At 37.5% G+C, this 18,801-nt stretch overlaps 1 protein-coding gene across 1 annotated transcript in view; it reads left to right on the top strand.

The window, feature by feature from the left end:
* Positions 1-18,801, top strand: part of REV3L (REV3 like, DNA directed polymerase zeta catalytic subunit) — a 113,677-nt gene that overhangs the window by 84,410 nt on the left and 10,466 nt on the right. Inside the window, exons 19-25 of the mRNA XM_063389820.1 lie at positions 5,230-5,345; positions 10,301-10,419; positions 11,079-11,197; positions 11,996-12,137; positions 15,984-16,228; positions 17,208-17,316; positions 18,171-18,377. Of these exons, the coding sequence (XP_063245890.1) occupies positions 5,230-5,345; positions 10,301-10,419; positions 11,079-11,197; positions 11,996-12,137; positions 15,984-16,228; positions 17,208-17,316; positions 18,171-18,377 (1,057 nt within the window). The remainder of the gene's footprint in view (positions 1-5,229; positions 5,346-10,300; positions 10,420-11,078; positions 11,198-11,995; positions 12,138-15,983; positions 16,229-17,207; positions 17,317-18,170; positions 18,378-18,801) is intronic.

Raw genomic sequence — 18,801 nt, 5'->3', positions numbered from 1 at the left:
GAAAACTATAGATGTGCAAGCCTGATGGAGCAGTGGATTCCCATGAAAGAGAAATGTCTGGGCCTCTCCTTTACTTTTAAGGCAAATTGTTCCATTTCTCTTGAATTGCAGATGCTACCAGGTAGCAGAAAAGGGCTGTTCCTGCAGATGTGAGAGGAGCAAAATGAGGGGAATTCATGTGGGAATGCAAAGTCCCCATCTCTCTGACACACAGAGAATGTGCAAACAGGGCAGGCTTGAAAAAAAAGAGTAGTAAATTCATTGCTGCTTGAGACTTACCAGACACTCACAGCTCCTTGTCTCCACTGAAGCAGTTTTTGATAAAATTACATGAACAGAGTATAATGGAAGATTTTACATAAACATTTTGGGGATAACATTTGTGTATTAATTGACTGTTAATGCTTAATACTTAAATATTTTATAATGTTTTTCATGTAAAGTATAATGCTAATGAATTTTTTTGTTTGGATGAAGTGCGTTATATTTCTTCTTCTGTAAATTTTCTAGCAACGTTTTCTTCTTAAAATAGAGATGTACTAATCTGACCTTCTTTTTCCAGGCCAGTATCATCTTCGTCAGTGACATTTTCCTGTAGAAATCTGTATTTAATGTCCTGTATCAACTTCATGGGTTTTTATTGTCTAAGACAAACTGGAAAAATGTTTTTGGAGATTTCAGTTGTGTTTGAGTCACCAGCATTCTGTTGCTATGCACAGTTACTGCTTTTGTCTGTATCATTGGTCTGGCATCATTTCTCCCTCCCCCCACCCTTTTCTCTTAATCATAGCTGGAAGAAAAATAGCAGTCAGGAAAAGCAGACACATAATAGAAGGGAAAGTATAACAGGGAGCTTTAGTGTTGATTCACAAAATTGTCAAATGAGAAAGAGGAAGAGATGTCATAGCAGCATATACAACTTAGCTGGAAAGGAAAATAATCACATTTCTTCTCTCTGCAGCATGGATGAGTTGAATGTTAATGCTGTTGTGTTTAAATCCTGCCAGCATAAATGCTGCTTTTCATCTTTGCAGAAAGTCTGGCAACAGCATGCAAAGCAGTATCAGGGCCCATCCTTTTAACAAAAGAGCATATGTTGGCAAGCACACCTCTTATTCCTGTCGTCTTAGTCCTAGCCAGCAGCTTTCAAATAGCAGTATTACAATTTACTAGTTTCTTGCAGGTGTCATTACAATTTCTTCTAATAAAATAGCTTGAACTGATAATGAAGACCAGTTTCATAGTATACTGTAAAACCTGTGAGCCGGAGGATGAAACATATAAAACATGTCCTCTTAGCTGACAGCCTGTTGTCTTTGTGGTACTGCATGAAAAGGAGAAAGTGTGAGAAGTCACACTTCAGCTAAGCTCACATCAACTAAACTTTGGGTTTGCCTCTTCATTTTCCCATGTGGAATAATCTACTTTTTAGCTCCAGACATCTCTTCTTCTCTAATAGCAAATAGAATACCACAGGAGGTCTCAGAAGGTGTCACACTGGTTTGTTGGTACTGCTGGTACACGAGAGTGGGCCAGGAGAGGACATTTCTACTGCGTAAATTGAGATGTAGTTCATCAGCAAGCAATACAGAAACAAGAACAGTGTCTTTTACTAGGTGCAAGAAATTTGATAGGTCTCTTAAACTTGTTGCATAAGCTAGGTCTTACCCATATGTAGTGCAGGATTCCAGGGTTCTAAATGTTACTTAGTAGAAAAGAGTTCTTCAGTTTAATGTTACTTCTTTTTTTCTTCTGAGATAATTCAGAGACACCTTGTGAATGCATACAGATATACATCCAGAATACATATATATACATATATATGCATAACTTACTGCAGTATCTGAGCAACTTAGTTGCCAGTAGTATATTTATTAGTTTTCATGCTTTTAGAAGGATACCACTTGGATCCAAGTTTAAATGTGGACCAACTGACATAAAAGGTCTGTGATTACAGGGAATTTATAGTAAGATTTAATCTCACCATTTACTAGCAACTCTACCTTGATTTTCCATTTAGATAGCTTTGTATAAGTCATCTGACTGAAACTTAAACATCTATACTTCATTGTCAGTGTCTAGTTAGCTATCCTCATCACCAGAAAAGTTAAACAGAACAGGATCTACAAGAGGTGGCTAAAATACAAAAAAACCAGTTCACCCAAAGAGGCTTTTTTTGTTTAATGACAATAGAGACCAGTTTTCTAAACTCATCTAAACTGAGATACCAAAATTACCTGAAGTTAGACATTCCCCTTAATACATGGGTGGTCTCTAGTTGGGATGGAAAAGCAAAGTAATGGGCTGTAAAGTGATAACCTATAACTCAGTAGTGTGCAATTACAGGTGATCTCTAATGGCCTGGACAAGCAAGACTGAGTTAAAAGCTAGCACACTGCTTTTCTAAACATCTTTTGATTTATAAGCTTTCCAATCTACATGTGGATTTACATAAAATTGTGTTAAAATATGTGACACTTAAGTTAGATACAATTTTAATAAGAAAAAGCATGTTATCTGAAAACATCATAAACTAAAGGTCTTTTATGTCTTGTCCTATAAAAACACCTTCCCACTTGAAGAATACTAGAGAAACAGTTCTTGAGATTATATTCAGATGGTTTATAGAGGTCATTTTGTTCATTAGGTTAAAAGACAATGGGAAGATTACTTCCAGAAATGATGAAATATATTCAGTTGCATTAGTAGTATAATAGCCCATTAAATTTTTTTTAAGTCGGAAGTGAGAAAGCAAAAAAGTGCCCTGCTTGAGCAAGTTAAAAGCCAAAGAAACTGTCCTTCACCAGTTGGCGAAGGACAAACTTCACCAACTTGCTGCTTCCAAACCGTTCTTGTTTCTGTTCAGAACAGGCTTATAAGAGAAAGCAAATTTCTGGCATAATGAATATTGTTTTGTGTACCACTTAAGCAATTCTTCATGAGTTTCTTATTCACATTTGCATCTATGGTGGAACCCATCTGCATAATGCCTTGTCCTGTGTAAAATCTCTAAGGTTTTTCCATTTTTAATTATGTGACGCCAGTTTTCAAATATGATAATGAATGACTGCTTCCCGCATTTTAATTAATCAGTACTGTTTTGCAATGTGCTAGGACCAGGATAGTTTAGTTACAAGAATTAATTTGAAAATATGTTAATTTTTATAATGTTTATTCTATGTCAGTGTAAAACATGGCATAATTCTTTTTTATTTCAAAGCTGAAATGGAGGTATTAATAATTTTGGAGCATCATTTTGCAATCATTGTATGTAGTGCAGAGCAGCAAGCAGTCATAACTCTTTTTGACGCTGATTCCACTGCTGGAATGAACTGCAGGCTAGCTTGAGTCATTTGTCCATAAATTGTTCCAACTAGCTTTGTGGTTGTACCATTGGTAGAATAGGTTTCCATATTTAGTAAATTTACTGCTTCCACTCCTGATGTTTGTTTCCACCTCCAAAATCAAATAATTATTCTTTTAACAGGAACAGCAGATGGCAAAATGTCCCCCAAATTCAATATGCTAGTTCTTTTACTTTCTGTAGAATGCTAGAATTCAAAAATTTACTTTAAAATCCCCTGCTTTAGGCAATAATTATATCAAAACCATTCCCTCACGAGTAGAAGTAGGTGATAAAGGGGATATTTGCAACTTCTGGCAGGTGCAAAAGCCCAAATTGTAATAAAGAGAGAGCCCATGCTGAGTAACAACATTCAATTATTTTTCACAGAAAGTTAGTGTCCATGGCAGAAGTGTGGAGAAACTAATTTTTGGAGCTATTCTTAGAGTAATTAGTATCTTCAGAGTGAGTTGTCATTGCCTTTGGCTAGGACACATAAGCAAGGAGGACACTTTCCTGATAAAGTCTGAAGTTTCCTTTGTAATGTCTGTGAGACAACTAACTCAGTATTCAGGGAAAGGGTGTTCTGTATTCAACAGTCGGGAAATGTTTGTATTTTTTGATGTGTTTATGGATGCAAGGAGTACAGAGTTCCTGTTCATAATCCAAGGTCCCTGCCTACTCCCTCCATAAACTAAGGTCTACCAGCCTGCATCCTGTTGTAGGGTTGGGCATAGACTGTGGTACAGAATCCTCAGCTTGTAACCCATCCTCTGCCTTCTGACAGCTGGCCTGATGTCATTCAGTTGTATTGAATGCTGCCTGCTGGAACTCAAAACCCTTTAGCTGCATTGAAACAATCAGAGAATCATCAAGGTTGGAAAATACACTAAAGATCATTTAGTCTAACCAAGAAGCAGCTATTCATCCCACTGAAGCTTCCTTTCTTTTTTTGCTGTAAAAATAACAGGTATCTCACGTTATTTTGTCCAGTCTCTTTCTGCCCAGACCAACAAGGTTATTGAGCAAGTCATCAGATCATGGCTTCTGGTTTTAATAGTACCTACTCAAAAGTTGGGTGATACTGGCTCCTCTTTAAAGCCACATTGTTTGTCCTGTTTAGTGAGCTCTACTCTGAGCCTGGTTGGAAGTGATTGTGTCAGAAGTCAATTCTGACTTCTGTTTTTGTCATACTTGAGCCAGTCAGATTTTCCAGCTGGAAAGAGATACAGCATGTTTTTTTCTTGTGTGTCTTCTAGAAAGAAGGTTACCCTAAATAGAGAGGTATTTAAAGAGAACTGGTAGATAGGGTTGCTTTTCTCCATGTTTCAGTTTAGACAGCACTCACTCAGCTACAAATCATAACTCCCAGTAAAGGGTCATCATTCAGGACCCAAAGTTCCCTCTGATTGCTCGAAGTTACAATGCAGTAGGTGTGACACAATATTCTGTAAACATTCAGTTAACCTACTGGCAAATTCTGTTCCATAGGAATGGCTATATTTCACTGCACATCTGTCTCATGCCAGTAGCTAACTTTCAGTTTATGCTTGATACATTCTGATGCCATCAATAAAGCCTGATGAGACCTCAGTTTTGTCCTTTATTTGTAAAGATCCAAATAATAGAACTATGTAAAAGAAATCCCAGTGAAAATATTCTTTCTAAATATTTTTTGCCATTGAATGTTATTAAAAATCCTAAGAGATTACCTGTTTTAGATATTGTCTCCTAGTCCAGATGCTGCTTTCATAGAAACCAGTTGTGACTGCATCTTTTTAAAAGTCAACATAATTTGAATGCAATCCTGTTTTTACTTTGTTCATGGAAAATATTTTTGTAAATTATACGAAGCTCATTTTTTTCTTTTCCCCCTACCTCTCTAGATATGACCCAGACATTTTGCTAGGCTATGAAGTCCAGATGCATTCCTGGGGTTATCTCTTACAGAGGGCTGCGGCACTGAAGGTTGATTTATGCCAGATGATTTCTCGTGTGCCAGGTAAGTTATTTGTTTAGGGCTTCAGTTCGGTTGTAGTAGAAGCAAGTTGAAATCTATGAACAAATTTAAGAAATAAATGCAGAATATTTCTTCAGGTAGACTTTTTTTTTTGTTCTTGATCCTGTGTTTGCAATAGTATAATCACACACACATTAATTGTATAATCACACACACACCCAAAAAATTAGAAATACCAGTGAGATTCTGATGTTTTCTGAATTTTTAAATTCCTGGCATATTCCACTTCTCTGTGTGTCCTGTATTCATGAACCTGGAGTTACATTCTGTAGTTGTGTGTTAAGTTTTCAGTTCTTGGAGGTGCTTCTGCTACCAAACCTTCTTTTGCTTTCCTTGGCTCCAGTCATTCAGAGTACCTACCATAATCATCATTTGTAGTTTCTTTGGCTGAAATACAAGAACATAAAACTGCTCCTGAGCAGCAGTTGTCCTGGACAGCAGCTTTGTAATAAAATCCTCACTTTCAATGACCATTCTTGTATTTTGGGAACATTTTATTGGGCCCAAGTGCTGATGTTTTCCTCCAGCATTTAGAATAAAGTCTGTTTAGACTGGCAAGGATGAGAATGGTAAGCCTAGTGTCTATACTTAGCCAATTAATAGAAGCCATCATTCTAAAGAATGGAGTTCATGAACAGCTAAATAAATGTGCTGTCACACCTGGCAAGAGTCAGGATGACTTTGTAAAATGAAAAACTGTCTCAGAAATTCGTTGTAGCACTTTGTAGTCATCGAGGTGATGTGGATGAGGGAGATTTTAAAAATCAAGACAGTTTAAAAAGCTGGTTTTGCCAGGGCGCTTGGCAAAGATCTGTACAGAAATTAAATTGCTAAGAAATAAGAAGTCCATTACTGTGACTGTTCTATTGAAAACTTGAGCCTGTTGCTTTGTAATGGTTGCAAAAGCAAATGTTAGGAATTATAGAGCAAGGAAAATATAAAGCAGTGAATGTAAACAAAAAGTCTAAAAAAATCTGTAGTGTGCCTGTACCTCAGATACTGAGGTTGTAGCCTCCTTATAACCTTACCCCATCAAAGTGGATATAGGGGAACTGGTAAAGGTGAGAAGGGTAATCCAAATGTGTCTAGTAATTTAGTAATTTGGGATTCCAGAAGAGACAAAATGGTGTAGGAAAGGTAGAAGCCTATGGAATAATTGAGGGATATAAAGGGAAATAGAGATTGGGTTTTCATGGTCTTTTGTAATGGAAGAACCAGAAATCAAGTGAAGCTAGCAAGTGGCAGCTGCAGAATAGAAGTTGATTTTTAATCTCAGCATTGCTGAACTCTTGAGTTCCTTGTCACAGGATAGTACAAATGCTTAAAGTGTACATTGCTTTAAAAGGAGTTAAATTCTTGCAAGAAAAATCCATTGGGATCTATGATACATGTGAAAATCATGTCTGGCCCAGGAAGCTGCAGTTGGTTAGAAGCTGGAAGAGTTGTAGGGAGAGAATCAATAACTGCTTCCCTTATTTTGAAACATCTGCCTTTGAGTACGTGACAGAACATGATACTGGGCTACTTGAATCCTTGAGCATACCCAGCACAGGAATCCTCTTTTATGTCATTGTCCTTTGTGCCTGGCCAAGAGAATATGATGTTTTTGAAGCACTGTGTTCACACACTCCTTCCTTGAGGTTTGAATATTTGTATACTCTTGATGCTTTCAATACTTGTGACATGTTTGGAAAAGAACTAAGTAACAGAGTTTTCCTAGAGACAAGAAAACACAAGGAAAAAATTTATATCTTCAGCTAAAAGTTGTTGTCAATTGAACTTCGGTGAATTTTTAGAGACTTTATATATGAAGACAGGATCACATGATAGTTTAAATATGAATAGGTCATCAATGCTCATAAGTTTCTTTCTTCAGCACAAAGCTCTCAAATTTTTTCTTCAGGAATTACAATGGATTGCATTAAACTTGTTCATTTTCCCTGATGGCTCAAATTGAGATGATACACTAGTTGCAAAATAATGCCTCTGGGTACAGTCTTCAGAGGTACTGAAGGATGTTCAGAAAAATTTTTGACCCATTATATCTGAAGGTTTGCAGTGTCTGTGGTAAGAGGAACAGTAAGTGTTGTAGTCACAGGTTTCTTAAAAGATCACAAAGATTTACTGCTCTACTGTAGAAGTATGGCTGAAGAATCTCTGCAGTTTGGGACATGTGCCTCTGCTGTTGTTCTCAAAGGCTGAGTCGCAGTTCGTGTCTTGCAGGACAGCTGTCTGCACTGTACTGGATGCAGACCCAAACAATTCAATCAGCAAAGCTGTAAATAGTACACATCTTCCTGACATAAGCTCTTCCTCAAGTTACTGATTTTGGGATACACATGAATGGGTCCTCAAAGAAGAGGTTCCTAATGGTAGTGTTCCCATGAATTTCACAGTCAGATTTCCTGCCCTACAGCTATGAAGTCCCACACAACATGGGTTCAGTTCTTAGTGAAGGAAATCAGGATTGTAGCCCTTAACATTTTTGTACCTGAAGTTCAAGTGGGCATGCAGAGCATAGGCACAATCTACACAGCACTGGTGTTTGTAGAGCAGGTGTTCCTGTGCCAGCTGGTAGATGTGCTCTCAGAAGTGGAAAACATAACACATTAAAATGTTTCTTAAGAATCAGTGTTATTTTTAGGTAAGTGATTTTTTTTTTGACAGAATTGCAGCGGAAAGATGAGAAAATGTTCAAACTGATGAGCTTTTCCCAGAAATGTCATGCCGTAAATGTGGGCTTCCATGCATGATCATATATGTGCAAGTTGTTATGTTCTCTGTTGCTTTGTGGCCTCCTTGTCCATGGTTTTGACACCATCTGTCTTCCTCTTGCTTTTCCAACCCCTATGCTTTGTATTTTCCTCCCTTCTTCACATTCTATATTTTGAGAAAAGGAAGTGCTCCTTCAAGAAGAATGCCTCTCTTTCCTCTTATAAAAGATAGAGACTTGTCCTTTCCTCTTAACAAAAAGAAAGCTGGACTTCTCTGGTGTTGGTTTATTGGCTGAGTCTAGTGCTGCCTCTGCCATTTAAAAGTGAACTATTCATAAGTCATGGGACACATCACAAGAGAAGTGTGTGCCATACCTATGCATGGTGGCATTCTTTGTGTGTGCACTGTGGCCTCCTGTTTCCTCCTTTGCATCACAGCTCAAAGTTAGGGAGTGGGTAAGAGAGGATGAGAGGAGACTTCTCATGCACTTGAAAGATAGGAGGAATGTCCTGATCTGCTTCTTAGCAGCATAGTTCCCAAAGAGGCTTGCATGGTTCTGGTGATACATTTCCCACACCAGTTGTAAAGCAATGCAGGTTTTTGTAATATCATGTTGCTCATCAGAGGCAGAGTTCATCAGGTGGTGGGTCTCTCTTGTGATCACAGTATTACTTTGCTTCCTGTTTTTTACCAGCAAGACATGAAGCAAACTTAATATAGTAAATCTCCTAAACAGGTCAAAAGAAAACAGGGATGATGCTGCAGGAAGAAGAACTAACCAGTAGTTTCTGCTTCCAATAAAAAAATTATGGAGGGGGAAGAAATAGAAGTTCCTCACTTCCACAGGTGATACAGCATGTGGAAATGAAGAAAAGCAGAAGAAAAGATGTTGGTACTTGGTGGGGCATTTTTTCCATCTAATCATGGAAAGAGAAACTGCTGGTTTTCCTCTTTAAAAATCTGAAACAATAGGGAGGTTAAAAAGATAGTATACATTTTGATGAAGTGTACAAAAGGTCTGCTCAATTTTGTCAAGCATCTGTGGTTCATTGGTAAGGTCAGTAAATGACAAATAGGTTTTCTTAACTGTATTTTAATTGATATTGCACACATTTGAAGATCAACATACAAAATTATCTGCATTATGTTGCATAGCAGTTCTGCAGAATTTCTGGCAATTTTTACTTTTGTCATCAAGGGTAAATGTTCTTCACGACTGTCTGAGGATCTAATTGTTCAGTTCTGATCATTATTGCAAAGCAGTGTGTATCCACACTTCTACACTCTTTGTCCAAAATGTTCTGCTTTTTATTAGCAGGGTACTGTACAGGCTGTGCTGTACCTGATAAATGAGTGGTGGCAGAATACGAAGCGACCAGCAGTTGAAAAATGAGTATGGATTTAAAATTATGGGGAAATTGCCTTGAAATGATTTCTCTTCCATTAAAGTAATAATAAATAAGACTGAGGATCAGTGTGTTTTCATAATGGATTTTAGTCTGTGTGGTACATAAAAAAAAAAATCTATGTAAACTCTAAAAAGAACACCAAAACAGTAGACTTATATGACTGAAAAAAGGATAAAGAAATGTATACCAAAAAGACTCTCCTCTTGTACTGTACTATTCCAAAGCATGGCAAAAGAGGATGTATTTATCTATTTTAGTCACTGCTGTCTCACAGAAAGATTTAGACTGCTGCATCTGCAGTGGTTCCCTCCTATTTCCTTCTCCCTGTGCTGTCCAGAACTCATGTCTTCCTACTCCCACTGCAGTGGGTTTGCTTTTACTATACAAAAGAGACTGAATTTTCTCTCCCATGATCTGGTTCAGACTGTGTAAGATCATTGCAAGTAAAGCCTTGAGTTACAAACTCATTAGGGAAATCACTTTTTTTTTTTTTTAATGTTGTGCACTACTGGATGTGCAGCTGATTCTCAAGTAACATTCAGCATTGTATAACCAATATATTCACTGTGGAGAATATATTGCCTTGGACACTATTTCAGTGAAACCAAAGTGAGAGTTGCCTGCAAAGGGCAAGGGCAGAAAAACCTGGGCAAGTTTTATTTGGAGATTGTGTGGATGACTGGTAAATAAATAATTTTGTGAAATCAGCAGTAATCTCTATAAATTCTTTTTTTTCTAGATAGCATACATTGGAAGGGGGTGGCTTGATCTGGTTTGTATATTTCTAAATATAGTCTCCTTTAATGTCTTTAGATGAAAATAAAGAGAACAGATTTGCGACTGAGCTGGATGAATACGGAGCGGATACAATGAGTGAAATAAATATTGTTGGGCGAATTGTCTTGAATATTTGGAGAATGATGAGACATGAGGTAAATTTTTTGAATTGTTAATGTTTTTTTAATTATTTCAGACTTTATTGAAAGTTTTTTATAACTTGTGTAATTTCTAGATTTTTTTTTCTTTATACACCTTTTCATATAGTGTAGTTTGCCAATTTGTGAGAATGAGTTTTGCATATCTCTAAACTGTAAAGTACTGAAGCCCTTATTTTTCAGTAGTGTTTCTAATGATACTCCTTTTCACTGATTTGTGAGTTTTGAGAGCAGCTTACTTGTTGAGCAACTTCTCAAAGTTTTAGGAATTTGTCTAGTATGGTGCTTTTACTACATTATGTACTTGAACATATTTATCTTAAACAGTCAGATTTACCTTTTTTTAAACTTTTTTTTGGTTCCATTTTTAACTTTCTGTTTAACATTCAAATAACCCAGTCTTTATAAATCTTGCTCTGACCAAGTTCACACCTCATCTTTATGAACGTCTTAATTCTGCACATTATATTCAATTGGTAATGGATGCTTATTCATGACTTATCAATACTTAGGGATTTCTAAGAATAAATACTAACTTTTTTAACAAAATACTAATAAAAAGTTAATAAATCTAGTTATTGCAGTTTTTGAAAAGTAGAGATTCTTCCATTATGAAAGCCGTCACCCATCTTGACATGTCCACTGTGTTTTTCTAGGTGAATCTAACTAATTACACTTTTGAAAATGTGGGCTTTCATGTTCTTCATCATCGTTTTCCTTTATTTACGTTCCGAGTTCTGTCTGATTGGTTTGACAATAAAGCAGATGTCTACAGGTAATGATCTATTAATCCATTTTGTTTGCTGTTTTTAAGGCCAGATTCTTAACATTGGATAAGTGTAAGGTAAAGTCACCATTAGGAAGAAATAATCAATTTAGCTCAGGTACTAGGGCAGCAACATGTATATGCAGCAACATGAGCTTACTTACTTGGATGTTCTGTTGTATAGTTATACCTTCAATATTACAATAAATATTTTCAATTATATTTTCAATGTACCTGAATAGATGTACTATTTTGAAGTTCTGTAATGTCTTTATTTTATTTTGTGTATAGTATTCATCAGAAGAGCTTTTAATGAACTGCCAGGCTTCTGTTTCACTTCAAGTGCATGTCAAGCAAGTTAGGCTTGAAAGTATTGCAAAACAGCACACAAGATGTTAAGACAATAGCTATAGCTGCTTAAAAATACCTTCATATGACATGTATCACATTTAGCTTCACTATTCTCAAAGCAATTTGGTATTGTGTGATACAAACAATTTGTGAAACTGTGCTGGTGAGGAGGTGTGTCTGTTTTGGTAATCCTTTGGGGCAGTAAGGAGAACAGGATACAGAATGGCATTGCAAAATGCCTTAACAGTAGCGTGCTGTAACACATTCTGTGTATATCTTTAGAAAACCAGTAAGTGTATGTCTATATATGCCACAGTTTTGAAAGAATTGTGTAAAAATGTTCTAGAGGAAAATTTTATTTGCTGGTTTGTTGCAAGTTACCATAAAAGTACATTTGTCTTAGTAGACAGAGCAGCACTCTTCTGATTGTTTATAATGAGGTGTTCACTCTCACAGATGGAAAATGGTTGATCATTATGTTAGCCGGGTTCGTGGGAATCTCCTCTTGTTAGACAAACTGGATTTGATTGACAGAACAAGTGAAATGGCAAGACTTTTTGGCATTCAGTTCTTACATGTATTAACAAGAGGATCCCAGGTAAGACTTTGTTCTCCTTGTACTTCAAAAAACCAAAATAGTTTTTACAAAATCTTCATATTCTTCAGTATCTTCTCAGTCCATATGTGTATTTTCATGGGGTCACAGAAGGCCACTAACATGAAATTGAAACATAAAGAGTACTGTTCAATCTATTATTGTTGCTTTTGAATTGCCTAGTCTCAGAGTTTAAGAATAGCTGTTAAAAATAAAGTTCTCCAAATATAATCACACCAGTGAATTTCTTCTACTGCCTTCATGAGCACTAAGCGTTCCCTTTGAGTTGGTATTGTTCACACTTAGATGAGACTAAAAATGAATGCTTTCTAAAACATGAAAAAATATAATTAGTCATGTTTTAGAAATATGGCATTAGTTTCTTTCAGGGCAGACGAAACAGCCTTGAATATGTTCTAAGTAACATTTCTGGTGCTGCAGACCTCTGGGTGAGATTTTACAATAAGACGAGGGGCTCTGGCTTCATTAAATACATGTCATGCAAGATGTTTGTGGTTCTATTATTTTGACATCAGCATCAGAGGGAAAAGGGAGAAGAACAGAGCAAGATGTGCCCTTTGTTTGGGAGCCCAGCAGTCTCCAGTAATACCGAAAGCTTTCCTTGCCCAGATTGTGAGTGATAGGCTAAATGAACTGTTTTCATGGCTGCATGTGAGACCTGAACAGCACCTGAAATGAGACTCGGCTAGTCTGTCATGTATTACAGCTCTTCTGTTATCATAAGCCAGTCAGATAAGGGAGTGTCTGAAGCTGCAATTTCCTCAGCAATTTGATCTTGTTAAAAAACTTTTGCCACCATTTTTTCTTGGATTGCAGTTGCCTTGTCATCTCTTGACCCAGAGCAGGTTCTTGTTGGTCTTTCTGGTAATGACCATGTATTTGGGGGAAAAGGGGAGTGGGCTGGCAGGCACCATCAGCAGAACCATGGCAGTGCTCAGTAGGTGTTTGCCAGTTTAGCTCCCCGATTTGGTTTACCATGTTATTAGAAAATACCACTTCTGGAGCAAGGGAAGAGAAATGCACAGTTAGGGACAGGGAGTGTGGGACCGGCATACTGCCAACAGAGATATGCTTAAACTGTCAGGATTGCAGCCCACAAAGGCTGTTCTGCCTGTCATTTTCTCAGATGTCTGTGAGTGGGAGTGAACAACAGAAGCATGCTGCATTTCCTATCCTGACTGTTCATTTCTCTTCCCTTCTGTGCACGTATGTTCTGTTTCCATTGAAACTTTTTAGATCACAGAAATGGCACCTGCAACAATTCCCAGTCACCTCAAATAATTTTTTTTCACACAGAAGAATCACTACCCTTTATGAAGATACTCCTTAGCTAAAAAAGATGTTAAAATGGAATAGTAATAAGAACAGATTTCAGATATTTTATTTTTCCATGTTTGTATCTCTCATTGAGTTTTATAGGAACTTTTAAAATTGTTTTATTGTATTAAGCCATTTTGAACATTTCTTAGTAGACTAAACAAAATCTAACAAACGATGGTCATAGGCATACAGATAATTAGTCAGATGTTTGAAAAACTTGCTGGGTTTTGCACAGGAGTCAGCAGGGTGCATTGAGAGAGCTTTAAACTCAATTTGAACGGGGAAAAGGAGTAAGACCAGGCTCACTAGAGATAAACCTGGGACCATGTCTTAGGTTCATCACACCAGTGGTTGAGAAACAGTGTCCTAGCAAAGTCCTCTCATCTGCTGTCTTAACAGACGTAGGGGCTGGGGATCCACATGGGAGCAAAGACAAAAGGATTATTGATGTGTTAGGAACCACAGATGCACCTGAGAATGGTCACATAGGGATTAGGGCTTCTCCCCATGCCTATAAAACAGTGGTAGGATCAATAGCCCAACTGAGGTGCATCTGCACCAATCATTGCATGGGCAACAAACAGGAGGCCAGTCCTGTTTTGTATCTTTATTGATGATCTGGACAATGGGATTGAGCGTTCCTTTAGTCAGTTTGCAGACAACTCCAAGTTGGGAGGGAGTGTTGATCTGCTGGAGGGTAATACGCCTCTAGAGAGGGATCTGGACAGGCTGGGTTGATGGGCTGAGGCAAATTGTGTGAAGGTTCTCCTCTTGGCTCCCAACAACCCCATGCAGGGCTACAAGCTACAGCAAGAATGGCTGGAAAACTGGCCAGAAGAAAAAGACCTGAGGGTGCTGGCCAACAGTAGCTGAACATGAGGCAGCATGTGCCCAGGTGGCCAAGAAGGGCATCCTGGCCTCTGTCAGAAATAGTGTGGCCAGCAGCATCAGGCTGCCCCTCTTTACTCAGCACTGATGAGGCCACACTTCAAATCCTGTGTTCAGTTCTGGGCCCCTTCAGTACAAGAAGGGAGTCCAGAGAAGGGCAATGAAGCTGGCGAAGGGTCTGGAGCACAAATGCTCTAAACAGCAGCTGAGGGAGCTGGGGTTGTTTAGCCTGAAAAAAGGAGTTTCAGTGGTGACCTTATTGGTCTCTATAACTCCCTGAAAGGAGGCTGTAGGGAGGTGAAGGTCAGTTTCCCGAGTAAGAAGCAATAGGACAAGAGGAAATGGCCTCAATTTGTTCCATGGCTGGTTTAGATTGGATATTAAAAAAATTTTTCTCCAAGAGGATGGTCAGGCATTGGAACAGGCTGTCTAGGGTCACCATCCCTGGAGATGTGTAGATGTGGTGCTTGGCAGCACTGTGTTAACAGTTGGATTTTGCGATATTACAGGTCTTGTCCAAGCTAAATTCCATGATGCTATGAAAACTAGGGGAAAAAACCCAAAATCCACCTTTTGCCAGAACCAGACCCTGACCACCTTGTCACACATCCGAGCTCATCACTGTACACAAATTAGTGTGCAATTAGTGCAAGGCAGCAGTGGCAGTTCATGTTGCTCCCTAACTACACATCAAGCCCCAACCTCTTTTTAAGGTGCAGGGTCTTGTTGAAGCTAGTTCCAGTTGGTTCTGGAAGTTCATTTATAACTTCAAGGTTGAAGAAATTATATCTAACCCATTCAGTACAATGATTGAATACATAGTGTGTCAAGCAGACGGTCTTTAATAGTGATTTAGTTGCTTACAAAGCACAGGATTTTATGATTATGTAGAATTGTTCTTTGATATTTTGGGATTTTTAGTCCCTTGCCAGCCATGTATGTAGTTTTCATCTATTTTGGTTTTTATTGTGAATGTACACACCACATACCTGCCCATCTGCCCATTTGTGCTTGTAAAGCCTTTAATAAAGCATTGAGTAATACACAAATAAATAGGGCTGGGTTTTTTTTCTTTTGTTGCCAGTTACACATATGACATTTTGTGGTGTCTTGAACAGGGTGTTTGTTCTATGCTTCCTCTACTTGTGGTATCAGGGAGAAAGCATGATAGCCAGTGCATTTGCTGCACATTATACTTTGTTTTCTTTGGTGATCTGCAAGTCTGACAGTACTACAGTTTAGCAAATGCTCATTCACTGACAGTAGTATGGCTGTCCACATACATTGTTGAAGCCTGTTGGATGGGAGTTTTTTTCCATATGTGAAAAGCACTCGATTTTCAGTGATTAGGGCTAAACAAAGAGGAAACACATGGAAAGGTTCCACTGTATGTAATACAAAGTACAGAATCATAGAACGGTTAGGGTTGGAAGGGACCTGAAGATGATCTAGTGATAAAAATTACAATTAAAATACCCATTAAGAGCATGGCTGTTTATTTTGAAAAAGTAGTTATCTGTACTTTAAATTCAGGAAATGTAACTGTGTGTTTGCTGTCATTAATACACGTTTGTTCTGCACTTTTGAGTTGATAATGGTTATATGCAATCTGTTCTGCAGTACCGTGTGGAGTCTGTGATGCTGCGCATTGCCAAGCCAATGAACTACATTGCTGTGACTCCCAGTGTCCAGCAGCGAGCGCAGATGAAAGCCCCACAATGTGTTCCCTTGATAATGGAGCCAGAATCCCGCTTCTACAGCAATGCTGTTCTTGTCTTGGATTTCCAGTCCTTATATCCTTCCATTGTCATAGCATACAACTACTGTTTTTCTACCTGCCTGGGACACGTTGAAAACTTAGGAAAGTAAGTTGTTACTCTTTCCTCACAATCTTAGATTTTGTAGATAATTTAGTGTCTTTCTAAGGTACTGAGAACCCCTGGTTGCCATTGGAAACGATGGGCACGTATGAAACCACCATTTTCTGTTAGACAATACAGATGATAAAAATCTACCATGTGGATGTGTGCACTTGTGTACATACATATACACATCAATATTTATTTCTAATTCAATATAGAATTAGACTCTGTTCTCTTAAAAACCCCTGGAAACAGCTGTGTGCATGTGTGTTTGTACACCTCTTTGATTATTTGGTGATGCTGGGTTTTAATATTGCTTCAGAATAAGTTAAAATTATTATAAATCCACCATCTCTCTTCAAACCTAGACTAGGGTTATTCCTTAATGAATTATGATTGTTCCTGTATCACTTTTAGTTCACTCTGGTTCTAATTACTAAAAATTAAAAGGTACAATTGAGTTATTCTTTGTAGCACCTTTTAGTGAGCTTAACAGTTATTCTGTTAATTGGAAAAAGATCTCACTGCTCATTATAATTACTTCTATAAAAGAGCAGTTTGAAGAATGGAAATAGGCCTGCAATAATTGCTAGGTGTCACCTTCAGGTTTTCAAGTTTCTGATTTGAAATTCTGAATTTGTAGGAAGAAAGTAAGTGCAGTGTGGTACTTGGTAAACATGCATGGTTTCCATAGGGGATTACAGTATTGAGTACATGCCTCCACTAACTCAGTATTTCATAATAATTCATAACACAGAGCAGAACTGATAAATTATGCATACATTGGAATTTAGCTATTTATTGCTACTTTGTTCCTAGAACCTTCTGTGTGTAGCTAAGAAATTTGAAATTATGTTTGTTTATACCTGCGATTATTCTGTCCTTGCTGGCATTATTAGCATTTTAATGTAAGCTGATGTTTTTGCTTGATTAGTCTGTAAATGAATGAATTGTCTTCATGTTTAAATTTTCTCTTTATTAGGTATGATGCATTCAAATTTGGCTGTACATCTCTGAGAGTACCTCCTGACTTACTCTACCAGATTAGACACGATATCACAGTGTCACCCAGTGGAGTAGCATTTGTCAAGGTAATGATATTAGTGCTCTATGACAGCATTTTCACTGTCTGTTAGCTGACTTAAGATCAAATTGGTATTGTAGTTTATATTTTGCTGCATTAAGAGCAGACAGAAAGGGGAGGCTCATTTTCTCATTTCACAATGTTTTTGATATTTGTCAAAGTGCTGAACTTCTGGCATTTCAGGAAGTAAAATGTCTTTATGCCTTCCTTTTTACTGAAGGCTTTTTTCATCTATAATTAAACTGTATTTTACTTGTGCAGTTTGGGGATCAAACAGTAATCATCTGTGTGTAACAATTCATTTTTCTCCTGCCTGTGTAGCAGTATGCTTCCTTAGAAAAAGGGTAATGATTTGGGAAATGAAACTCCCTGACTTGCTTTCTATTGTTCTCATTTTGTAACGGGTCCTGCTGGCTGATGTGTAATGTACGTAGCCTGGAGCTGTTAAAAATAGTTAGGCAATCACCAGCATACCTGTATTTAAGGTAAAACAAAAGCTTTAAGTAAAGAATGTTTGCAAAATTTTTAAAAGATAATGTTCCTTCAGCATTTAATACTTTGAGAATTAACAGCTAGATACTGAAGTCCCATTTTAGTTAATAAGGTTATCTAAACATTGCATCAGCAGAGCTGATGAATACAAGGAACAAAAAGCTATTTGTTCTGTCCTTAAGAGTTTTGCCTGTATTCTAGGTTCCTTGTAATATTTGTGGGAAAAAACCAAACTGTTGGTGGTCAGGGCATCTTGCTAGTTAATTTGTCTTGCTATCAGTGGTTAACAGTTCTGGGGGTTGATTTTACTCTTCACTGTTTATGTTGGGCTTTCTAACACCATGTTTTCCTTTGTTCCCTTTACGGCAGCCTTCAGTAAGAAAAGGTGTGCTGCCAAGGATGCTAGAAGAAATCTTGAAGACCAGGATAATGGTGAAGCAGTCAATGAAGGCTTATAAGCACGACAAGGCTGTGACTCGAATGCTTGAAGCTCGTCAGTTGGGTCTTAAATATATCGCTAATTTTACTTTTGGCTATACTGCTGCTAATTTTTCTGGAAGAATGCCATGCACTGAGGTAAGGGTTGCAGGTAAAAATGTATAAAAATGTTGGAAAGATACTAGTCAGATAACATAATATTATTTGAAACAAATGAAATACCGTCAGAAAAGCTGTTTTTATTTGTTATACTGAAAATCAGCAACTTAGGATTTATTTGTGATCTTCTAGAAGAATACAAAGGTTGTCCTCTTCTTTTTCTTCCCATAAAGGAGCATTTGGAGTTGGCATTTCTGTAGAACTGTTTCCAAAGGTAGATTAGATTACAATTCTAATAATGGAAATAAAACAAAACACTGTAGCTTTTTCTAAGTTTTCATAGGAATCAGCAGGATCCAAAAGCTAGAGAGAACAATCTTGAGCAGTCTTGTCTTGCTCCGTAGATTTTTAATACTTCTAAAGAAGTTTAAAAGAAATTTTTCTTTATTTTAATAATTAATAA

Source organism: Prinia subflava, chromosome 2, assembly GCF_021018805.1.
Source record: "Prinia subflava isolate CZ2003 ecotype Zambia chromosome 2, Cam_Psub_1.2, whole genome shotgun sequence".
In the NCBI taxonomy this organism is placed as follows: Eukaryota; Metazoa; Chordata; class Aves; order Passeriformes; family Cisticolidae; genus Prinia; species Prinia subflava.
This window is presented reverse-complemented; position numbering and strand designations above follow the sequence as displayed.